Consider the following 12,068-nt stretch of genomic DNA (forward strand, 5'->3'; position numbering starts at 1 on the left):
CAATTAAGAGTTAAAAGGCACAGAAGTGTGAATGCTTTTGATGTATGTAGTTTACTTTTTCGGGTTACTGTTTATTAGTTATTTGCTAAAATGCCATGCAACATTGGTGAAAACTCTCAACTTCAGTACCTTGGAAACACCAACAACATTATATCAGCATAGCTAGCTCAACCAATCAGAATAATTGCTCCAAATCAGCAGAACAAAGTAAACCCAACCAAAAATGAACAGCTCCAATGGAGCACATTATGGCAAAGGATGAGCAGCGCTAGGTCTGGTGGGTCTTGCTGTGTGAGTCAGTAATCACTCCAGTCAAATTACTGCTTGCAACTGCTGGATAGAAACCTAGAAGCTGTACTCAGATGTGCTATGTCTGATAAATTCATGCCAGAATTTCAAATTTTGGTGAAAGAGACTGAAAAATGGTCGGTGTTTAAGTAAATATACATTTGAGGTATGTTTACCTTGTTGGGTGTATGTTTTATTTAAATTAAATTTAGCGCATGTGGCTAAAAGAGTGTTGCTAGAGCCACATTTGTGCTTAGCCAATGATTTCTCTGCTCTATGCAGAATGGAATCCTGAACATTGTTACTGAAGCCACAAGATCACTGCAGAATGCCAATTCATTTTAGGTAATTGAATAGACTTGCACAGTTAGGAACAGCCAGTCTGCAATGTTAAGATGTGTTAGCTTTTAGAAGCCACATTTTGAAAGATGAACATGCTGTAAACAAATAAGTATTAATTTAGCTGTTAGATACAAGTCCTTGTCATACTGAACCTTATTAGATAATGTCATAAATTATTTCTGCAAGTGCAAACTGTATTATGCAGATGGCCAAATAACTTGGGCTGTAGTATCCTTACTTATGCCAACCAAAACTGGGTAGTACTGCAGTAGAGAAATTGAATTGAGGGCTTACTGCCCTCTCCTCATCCCTACTGACATTACGGTTGATTCCCTCCCCCTTCTCTCCACCCCCTCTTCTTTCCGCCTCTTCCCCACCCCCCCAACCTTTCTCTCTCCTCTCTCTAAATTGTTAAATAATTATTTATAGCCAGCTATGTCGGAAGAGCATCTAAATTGGCTGGCAGGCATCTCGAATGAACAGGATTTATTGTTGATTACTCTGATATCATACAGAAGTTCACCGCAACTGAAGTTGAAATAGCCAGCTTCTAAATTATCATCTGGGCCCTATACTATATTATTAAGCATTGATATTCCAAGGCATAATATTCAATGCATATATCCTCCATTATCTATTGCTTAGCACTTTTTATATTGCTTATTCCAAAACAGGCCTTTTCACAATCGTTATTGATATGTAATGCTTCCAGAATGCTCGGTTTAATACTTGACCGTAGGTCAATGATATTTAGCAAGTTTTTAAAATGGAGTAAAGCATAGATGCTCGTTTCTTAGCTTTTTAAAAATATACAATTCATTACTTCGTAAAAAATAGTCCGTAAATGTGCTACATAATAAATGTGAAATAAAAATAGCTATTTAATATTTCAAGCATATAAACAAGTAAATGTAACAGCTGTTTGTACATTCATGCCCTCTGCTTAGGGACACTTTATTTTTAAACTGTGCTGATGACTGGAGTGCTTGCTGACTACGGAAGTAGCTGTTACAGTATCCAGCTGTAATTTTCCTTCACTTTTAGGCATACTGAATACCAATACTTTAAAACATATGCTGCAAATTAAGTTCAAAGCTGCTATGAGGGGGAAATGTTAACTGGGAGTACAAGAAAAATATTTGCCCATGTGACCATCATTCCAGTCATTTCTCCTGCAACTGTTCCACAATTTTCTGTAATATTTACAATGCCAATTCACCTGCCTTTTAATAGCATGTTTCATTCATATGGCAGATGAGATTTTGAAGTATAAGATCTTATTAAATAAAGCACCTGTGGTTAACTTATCAAATGACATTCCAACTAAGAGATAGCAAGTGTACAAACTTTTGTACATTGAAAATAATGGTTAATTCTTTTTTCGTGTGCTAATCAAGAACTGAGTGTTCCTTTCTCTGACATCAGCAAAACATCTTTCACCTTTACAGGGACAATTTCCATTCCTATGTTTTTAAAAGTCCTTTTACTGTTGAATTATATTGGTGCTTGAATATTCTATTGATCAAAATGATAAAGCTAATATTTGGATGACTAATCTCTGACCTTGACATGTTGAACAACTTTGTAAAGAATTAACCTTCTAGAGTGAAGATGTGTATTTATTGTCTTGAATATAACCTCAGACTAGAGCAAACCTTTGATTTAGTGATAGCATTCCTCTCCGAGTCAGAAATTGAAGGGTTCGAGCCCTACTGCAGCCAATCCTGGTGAATAGAGATCAGAGCAATGCTCTGAATTCTGGGTTGACATCCAGCGAGATACTCCATTCTGGTAGGTATGGGTGGCTTCCCACATTTTACAAGTTCTCACAACCTTACAAAGCTTGCCTGTGTTATAGGAATAACTACCCTATTGGCTAGTGTAAAGTTAAATACAGCCATCGAAAGGTACATAATTGCATTGGAGGGAGCTCAGTAGATTTTTACTAGCTTTATTCTTGGCATGAAGGGGTTGTCTTATGAGGATAGGTTGAGCCTATGCTCATTGTAGTTTAGAGGTGATCTTATTGAAGGTAAGATTCTGAGGGCACTCTAGAGGGTAGATGATGAGAGGATGTTGCCCTACTTGGGAGAATCTATAACGGAGTGCACATTTTCAGAATAAGGGGTCTCCTGTTTAAAAGAGATTAGGAGGAATTTCTACTCTTAACTTTTGCAAAAATTTTTGATTTAATTTTTGTAATTCACTACCCCAGAGAGCAGTGGAGACTGTATTATTGAATATATTCAAGGCTGAGTTGGACAGATTTTTGAACAACAGAGGAATCAAGGGTTATGGCAAGTGGATTGGAGCAACCATGATCTTATTGAATGGTAGAGCAGTCTTGAAGGGCCAAATGGCCTACCCCAGATCCTAATTTTATATGTTCTTTTTACCTATCAGTCTGTTAATCAGCCTGCAAATCCTTTCACTCCTTCGTGCTACTCTCAACAAAGGGGAAATGTAAAAATGCAAAATCAACATTTTCATTCATGGCAAAGCCAGCATTTATTGTGCATCCTTCATTGATCTTGAATGTGGTGGTGAGCTGTCATCATAAGCACAGTCAATGTGGTGTTGGTACATCCAGAGTGTGGTCAGGGAGGAAGCTCCAGGAGTTTAATCCAGCAGGAATGGTGATACATTTCCAAGTTAGAATGGTGTGTGGCTTAGAGGGGAATTTGCAAATGGTGCTCCTATCTGCTTGTTGCGCTTGTTCTTCTAGATGATAGGGGGTTTGGAGGAGCCTTGGTGCATTTCTGGAGTGTATCTTGGTAGATGGTACACAATGCTGCCACTGTGCACCAGTGGTGGAGGGAGAAAATATTTAAGGTGGTGGATGGGGTGCTAATCAACTAGGCTGCTTTATCCTGGATGGTGTCAAGATTAAGTGTTGTTGGAGCAGCAATCATCCAGGCAAGTGGAGAGTATTCCATCACACTCCTGACTTGTGCTTTTTAAGCAGTGACTAGGCTTTGGGAAGTTAGGAAGCAAGTTACTCACTCCAGAATTCCCGGCCTCTGACATGTTCTTATAGCCACAGTATCTATATGGCTAGACTAGTTAAGTTTCTGGTCAATGGTACTCACAGGATGTCGACTGTGGGGCATTTAGCAATAATAATGCTGTTGAATGTCAAGAGGAGATGGCTAGATTCTGTCTCTTGTTGAAATGGCCACTTACATAGCACAACTAAGCTTTTGGTTATCTGACCCAATAACTCAGTCATATTTTCTTTTATAGTGCTTCTGTAAAGTGCCTTGGGGTATTTTATGTAAACAGCACTATATAAGTTGTGGTGGTTGTTTTCAAAAAATAGAGGATAGAGCCAGTAACTAAATCCATTTATAGAAAGGTCTCAGTTTTCTCCGAGCTTTCTATTAAAGACTTACCTGTACATCAAATCCAATTTTGCATTCCTGTTGCAGTCAGCTAGCTCAGTCAGGCCTAGGATCATTCAGAGACCTTGCTGCCCCATACCATCCACGAGGATTTGGGGGAACCATTGCACATAAGATGCAATAAAACATTTAGTAACGGAAAGAATCTTCATTGAACAGTAGGTGTACTCATCCATCAGTCCATTGTAAGTAACACTGATGGGGATGGTTGATATTTTGAGACAAATGAGAATTTTTGGGTATTCCATTTCTCCAGGAGTTCTACCAATGTTACAGCAGCCCCATGCACTTGTGGAAAATCCAGGGTTACAGCCGTATGTAATCGTCACACATGATTAGAAAGGATGACTGCACAAACTCAATTGAGGTGAAGGAGGGATGGCTGCAGAGCAGAACTCATTTGGAAAGAGACATAATGAAACATTTTTGCTGTCTGCTTAAATGACTTTCAAAAGAGTAAAAAGATAATTTATTGCAAGAGATATTTCTTGCTCAAATGTTGACATAGATAAACTGTAAACAATTTTCATAAAAGAGGCAAAGACATAGAATCCCTTTCTCCTAAAGACACAAAGTCTTGCAGATCACAGTTATTTCTTGTCCCCTTGCACCCCTACAAGCCAATATTTATTTTTTTAACTTCTGAAAGTATCTACTTGGAAGCCCTTGAATAGAAAGCAAATTCAGAACTATATAACAAAGACAGTTGTAACATTTGTCCTCCTAACTTCACAAAATAAAACCATAAACATTACAATATATTGTTTATCAGAAAAAAACCCTCTGCCAGATGTTTTGAATTATTGTAAAATCCATTCACTTGGCAGTGTTACAAGTTAGCGTTTGATAAGTCAATCTAGGCAGTAGCTTTATTAACTTTTAGCCCATTGAAAATCCATCTGCATACACAGCAAAAACTCCACCTTGATTGGAGAAATAGTCTTGCTACATAAGTGTTATAAAGCTGCTCACTAGTCCGATTAATGCATCGTCTTCCACAAAGAATGGAGACTGAGATAAAAGAAGGCACAACCCCAAACATCGCTGCTTGAAACTAGAGCATATTCCTGGCAATTTGAGATTAGAGGCTTGAACCTAGAAAAATATTTGATGTTTGTTGCTAGAAATAATGTTAATTTTTTTTTACCTATAAAAAACTTTTTGAAGTGCAACAAAACCAATCTTTTCTACTATTTCAATGTAAACAGAGTACTATCAAAATGCAGCACAAGTTGTACATAAGGGGTATTCACAGCACCAACCGACAGCAATCGTGATCTTCAGGCCAAAAATTTTACCATTTCACTTCAGTAAACATTAACTTGATATTCTGAAAGGGCTTTTTTTGGGGGTGGGGGGGGGGGGGGGGGGGGTGGGGTTGTGAGGGAGGGCAGGAAAGGAAGGAAAGAAGTTAATTAAACATTCATCATGTGGCTTTCCCTGGGTGAACAAAATTAACCATGTTCATGCATATTTCCGAAGAAACTTAGTGTGGAAATCCTTCACATTCTGTAACAGCACTTTCAGCTTCTCAATAGGAAGAAGAATAGTCATTCTGCAGGAGAAAAACAAAAAAAAACTACAAATATCGGTACTGAGTTTTAATAAAATAAATTTGGCAAATTTGATCAAATTCTGTTTCCTCGCCCTTTTAATTCATCCCCCTGCTTCTTCAGAACAAATACTTTTAAGAAGAATTTAATCCAACTTATGGATTCTGAATTGGTATAAATAGAAATGTGAATTATTGGTGAAATTTTTTTGCAAAGTCAGTTGCAGTTCAGGGAGAAATTAAAATGTATAATGTCAAAATAACAATGTCAGACAGTAAGTAAATATTCCTTTAAAACCTGTAGGATGTAAGTTTAAAGTAAAACAGTAGTGCAAAACATTGCTCCATTGACTGGTGTAATGAGGCTTTGAGCCAGCAATCTTCATATATTAATTTCCCATTGCAGCCATGCTGTTGTGGGCTAGCAGCTTTACATCACAGAAAGAAAAGCCAACAGCTCAGATTTCCACTGTGGAATATTAGAAAAACTCTGGCAAAATGAAGCAGTAATGATTGAAGTTCACACTTTCAAAGAGAAAAAGGACAGAGAATTAATTGTGCTGCCATGTGAATTATTGGATTTATTATATCTAGTTATATTGAGTGCATAGTACAAAAATAGGCCTTTTAACCCAACTGGTCTATGCTGGTGTTTATGCTCCACACAAGACAGGGAAAGCTCGGGAACAGGGTGAAGAGAGGGTAAGAACTCAACTTGGGGGAAGTCTGATGCATAAGGCTTTAACACATTTTCTATGATATTTGCTGTGTCTGGCGCATTGGGCTACTTCCCCTGTTGCATGTGGAGTGAACCAGTGGGAATAATCTTTCAGCAGTTTAATAGAGGAATAACCATGGCCAGTCAGTCTTAGTCTGTTGGTGAGAAACCTTTAGAGCCAATATTCTGGGACAAAATTAATTGACATTTGTAAAAGTATGGGGTAATAGTTGGAAGTCAACATGGATGTGTGAAAGACAAATCCCTTTTGACAACTTGGAGTTCTTTAAAGTAACGGAGAGAGTGGATAAGGATAATGCAATTGATGTGTATATGAATTTTTGAAAGGTGCTTGATAAAATATCACATAACACTGATTAATCCTATATGAGCTTTAGCTTTGCTGAAGGACTGCATGGATACAAAATTGGCTAAGGGACAAAAAGCAGACAGGAGTGGTGAACAGTTACTTTTCAGACTAGAGGGGAGTGTGCAGTGGTGCCTTAGGAATTGATGTTGTGATCAACCAACTGTTCTTTTTGATTTATATCAATGACTTGGATATATTAGGCATAATTCAAACATTGTCAATGACAAAACTCAAAACGTCATAAACAATAGAGGTTATCAACTGACTTCAGGAGGACATGGGCTGGTGAAATGTGCAAACACATATGAACAGATTAAATATAATGCACAGAAACGTGAAATGATTAGGTTGGAATGAGGAGAAGCAATATAAACTAAATGGTATGGTTTAAAGTAGGTGCAGGAACAGAAATCCAGAGGTGCACGTTCATAAGCCTTTGAAAATAGGCAGGACGAGTAGAGAAGGCTGTTTGAAAAAACATACAAGTTCTTTGGCTTCTTAAATAGGAGGCACAGGGTACAAAAGCAAAGAAGTTATGCTAAACCTTTATAAAACATTGGGTGGGGTCAAGCTGGAGTATTGTGACTATTTTAGAGCACCACACTTTGGGAAGGATGTCAAAAGCTTGGAGAGAGTGCAGAGGAAATATATTAAGATGGTACCAGGGGAAAAAGACTTCAGTTACATGGACAGACTAGAGAAACTGAGGTTTTTAGAACAGAGAAGGTTAAGGAAAAAATTGATAAAAAGGTATGAAAAATCTTGAAGGGCTCTGACAGATTAAATAAGACAAAACGGTTTTCTGTGGCAGAAGGGTCAGAGGACACAGATTTAATGTAACTGGCAAAAGAACCAGAGGTGGCATGAAGAAATTGCGCAGTGATTTATGATCTGAATTGTACTATATGAAAAGGTGGTGGAAACAAACTAAATAGCTACTTTGGAAAGAGAAATGGATAAATAACTGAAGGGGAAATATTTGCTAGGCTATGGGGCACGGGCCTAATTGTAAAGCTCTTTCAAAAACAGATACAGTGCAAAAGGCTTTTCAGTCCATTATATCATTCTATGAGGTCTATTCAGCAACTTGCATAAAAACAGATTATCACTGTGTCGTGACCACTCTGCTAATTGGGATAGATTCAGCACAGATCCAGCAGCTTAAATTTGGGCATCCCTGAAAGCCATCAGCAACAGCAGAATTTTATTCCATGAGAGTCTATAACTTCATGGCCCAGCATATCCCCGACTTCATCACCATCAAATCAGGCATACAATGCTGCTTTAATGAGTATAGAAGAGCATGCCAGGAGCAGCACCAGGTGGATCTGAAATTGAAGTGCCAAATTGATAATGTTACAACATAGGACTACATGTTTGCTAAGTAATAGAACCTTAATGCTCAGAAGCAGGTCATTCCACACAGCATACCTGTGTTAGCTGTTTGAAAGCTGTCCAATTTAGCCCCACACCCCAGCTTTTTCCCCATAACCCTGCAAATTAGTCCTCTTCAATTACAGGCTTGATTTAAAAAAAAAAAAATTCTTGTGGAATCCGATTCTACCAACCTTTCGGGTCGTACATTTAACATGACTGCAAGAAGAAATTTTACGTTTCCCCTTTAGCTCTTTTACCAATTACCTTAAATCAATGACCTCTGGTTACTGAGCCATTTGCCAGAGGTATGTTTCTCACTACTTGATCTATCTATCTATCTAACCCCTCAATTTTGATTACATCTATTAGGTCTCCCCTTAATCTTCTCTGCTCCAAGAACAACAATCCCAGCTTTTTCTTTACATTAGTGAGCTCTCTCAATCCCTGATATTATTTTGGTAAACCTCTTTGTACTGAATCCAGGGTCCTGATATTCCTCCTAAAGTGATATACCCAGAATTGTAAACAATATTTCACCTGAGGCTTAACCAGAGATTTGTAAAGGTTTAGCATGATTTATTTTTTTGTACTCAATGTCCCTGTTTACAATCCCAACTACCCCATATGCTTTCTTACACATCTTATTAACTTACCCTGCCATCTTCAACCAATTTGTGAATATGCATCCCCAGATTCCTCTGTCCTTGTGCCCCTTTCAAAACATAACCATTTAGATTATATGGCCTCTCTATGTTGTTTCTCCCAGAGTGCATTCTTTTACATCAATTCACATTAAATTGAATCTGACATCCGTGCGCCCATTTCACCAGTCTATAATGTCCTCCTGAAGCCTGTTGCTATCCTCCTCACTATTTACTATGTTGCCAAGTTTTTATTGTCCACAAACTCTGAAATTGTACTCCCTATACCAAAGTCCAGGACATTTGCACGAATTCCCCAGGAGATCCCATTGGATAGTGTTCTCCAATCAAAAAACCATCTGTTCATCACTATTCTCTGCCACTTAACTCTTAATGCCATGCTTACTTTCCAAAGAAGTCTGTTTTGAGGTACTCATATATACCTACTCATCTTCATCAACCCTCTGTTATTTGATGGAGTAATGTTCAGGTTAGTCAGACACTATTTACTTTTAACAAATCCATGCTGGCTGCCCCTTATGCTTTACCAGTGAGAATTAATTTTGCTCTTGACAACGGTTTCTAGTATTTTTCCACCACTAATATTAGACTGATTGGCCTGTTACCAAGTTTCTTCTCCTTTTTAATAGTAATATTTAAAACTGTCCAGTCAAAGAACAAAGAAAAGTACAGCACAGGAACAGGCCCTTCGGCCCTCCAAGCCTGCGTCGATCATATTGCCCGTCAAACTAAAACATTTTGCACTTCCGAGGTACGTATCCCTCTATTCCCATCCTATTCATGTATTTGTCAAGCTGCCTCTTAAACACCACTATTGTACCTGCTTCCACCACCTCCTCTGGCAGCGAATTCCAGACACATACTACGCTCTGTGTAAAAAAAACTTGCCCTGCACATCTCCTCTAAAGTTTTCTCCTCTCACCTTAAATCTATGTCCCCTAGTAATTGACTCTTCCACCCTGGGAAAAAAGCTTCTGACTAGCTACTCTGTCCATGCCACTCATAATTTTGTAAATTTCTATCAATTCGCCCCTCAATCTCCGTCGCTCTAGTGAGAACAATCCGAGTTTCTCCAACCTCTCCTCAGCTAATAACCTCCAGACCAGGCAGCATCCTGGTAAACCTTCTCTGCACCCTCTCCAACACCTCCATATCCTTCTGGTAATGTCCTCAGGCACCATTCCAATACTCAAGGAGAATTAAAGATGGCTGGCAAAGCTTAAGTTTTTTTCATCCTAGCTTTCCTAAGCAACCAAAAATGTATCCCATCCAGGTTAGTTGACTTATAATTAAACAGAGGAAACAACATGTGATGGACAGAGCTAAGCAATCCCACAATCAACAGGTCAGATCAAAAGATCTGTAGTTCTGTCACACCAGTCATGAATGGTGGTAGAAAATTAAACTAACCTGAGGAAGTGGTTCCATGAGCATCAACATCCTCAACAATAGCAGAATCAAGGACTTGAGTGCAAAAGAAAAGGCTGCAAGGCTACAATATTCACAACCCTCTTCAGCCAGAAATGCTGAGCGGATGATTCCTCTCTGTCTCCTTCTGGAGGTCCACACTATCACAGATGCCAGTCTTTAGCCAAAGTTATTCACTCCATGCAATATCAAGAAATGGCTCCGTGCACTGGATATGGTAAAGGCTGTGGACCAGACAACGTCCCCGCTGCAGTGAAGACCTATGCTTTAGAAATAGCTAAACCATCCACCTGACAAAAGTGGAAAATTACCCAGATGTCAATTGTTCACAAAATATAGGGCAAATCCAATCCAGCAAATTACCAGTCCATCAGTTTCTCTTAAATCAATGATAGAAGTTGCCATCTATCAGGTGGCACCTACTTAATAGTCTGCTCACAGGTGCTCAGTTTGGGGTCTACCATTAGCATTCGGCTCCAGACTCCATTACAGCCTTGCTCCAAACATGAAGCAAAGAGCTGAATTCCAGAGGTTAGGTGAGAGCGACATTACGGCAGCGCCTTGAGCAAGTAAAGCAAAGGAGCCCAAGTAAAATTAAAATCAGTGGGAATCACCAGGTTCCTATACAAGACACACACTATGAAATAGGCATATAATTGCTTGTTCTTCATCAACACTCAGTCAAAATCATGGCACTCCTTACTTAGCAACACTGTGGGAGTACCTTCATCACAAGGAGTGCAGTTATTCAAAATGTCAGTTCACTACCATCATATAAAGAGCATCTAGGTATGGACAATGAATGGTGACCTTGCTTGCAACATCTACATCTTGAAAATGAACATTTTTTCACATATTAAAAAAAAGACCATATATTCTCTTTCCATCTCACCATTACATTGCTGTATTATTTGCCAGACTCAACTATTCCAATGTTCTCCTGGTCAGCTTCCCATCTTCCACACTCAATGAATTTGAGCTCATCTAAAACTATGCTGCACATATACTAACTTGCAGCAAGTCCTATTTACCCATCTTCTGCGGCAATCCATTGGGATCGAGGATGAATTGCTTCCACTTTGGTTTGATGGGTTCCAAGGTATGCCATCTGCAGAGTCTGCCTGCATGCAATGCTTGGAAGGTTGGGTAGATAGATGAGTTATTTGGAGGTTTGTGCACCCTCCCCGAAGCCTCAACTTTGCCACTGCATGTTCCCAAAGCCTCTCAACGAAACTCAAACGTTCTGAATGACCCTTCTCCATTTTGTTCGGTCACAAACTGGGGTCTCCCATGAGTTGGTGCAGATATTTGATCTCTTCAGGCATGTTTTGAGGACAACCATAAAGCATTCCCATTGTCCTTGTGGGAGTCTCCTTCCAAGACTGAGGCTCAGCGGTTGCTTCAGGAGTCTGGTATCAGGCATGTGACTGATATGTCGCCCATTACCCCTCTACTCTTTAACCTACATTGGCTCATGGTCCACCAGGACCTTAAATTTTAAAAAAAATTCCATGTTTAAATCCCTACATGGTCTTGCTGCTGAGTTCAGATAGGAAGGAGCATGCATTCTTTGAACCCATAAGTATGATAGTTCGGTTCTCTGAAATCAGGAGTGGTAGCACTGTACTTTGAAGTAACCTGCCTCACAATGACTGGATCAAATTACATTGCAGAGAACATTGAATTACTGTACACCATGACATGATCAAATTACACATTCCAAAGTGTTGGGTGTATCTTGTTCTCCAAGGGAGCCATTCAGAAATTTGCTCATGCCAACTTACGATGCAAATACATGTGGCTGTACTTGTGGTCTCTAGTTTTGGATTCTCCCACCAATGCAAATACTTATCCTTTACATGTCATGTCAAACCCTTTCATTATCATAAAGGCCTATAATCATATCACCATTTTCTAGAGAAAAGTGCCT

General features: G+C 39.0%; 1 protein-coding gene across 2 annotated transcripts in view; it reads right to left on the bottom strand.

Annotated features, from left to right (window-relative positions):
* Positions 1-4,473: 4,473 nt before the first annotated feature.
* The window catches only part of gpt2 (glutamic pyruvate transaminase (alanine aminotransferase) 2), a 42,233-nt gene continuing 34,638 nt past the window's right edge, over positions 4,474-12,068 (bottom strand). The window contains exon 11 of one of the 2 annotated variants that reach the window (XM_041191548.1): positions 4,474-5,586. In XM_041191548.1, coding sequence (XP_041047482.1) covers positions 5,496-5,586 — 91 coding nt within the window. In that variant the 3' untranslated portion in view covers positions 4,474-5,495. The remainder of the gene's footprint in view (positions 5,587-12,068) is intronic. The other variant, XM_041191549.1, reaches the window with a different exon arrangement.

This window comes from Carcharodon carcharias, chromosome 7, assembly GCF_017639515.1.
Source record: "Carcharodon carcharias isolate sCarCar2 chromosome 7, sCarCar2.pri, whole genome shotgun sequence".
Classification (NCBI taxonomy): domain Eukaryota; kingdom Metazoa; phylum Chordata; class Chondrichthyes; order Lamniformes; family Lamnidae; genus Carcharodon; species Carcharodon carcharias.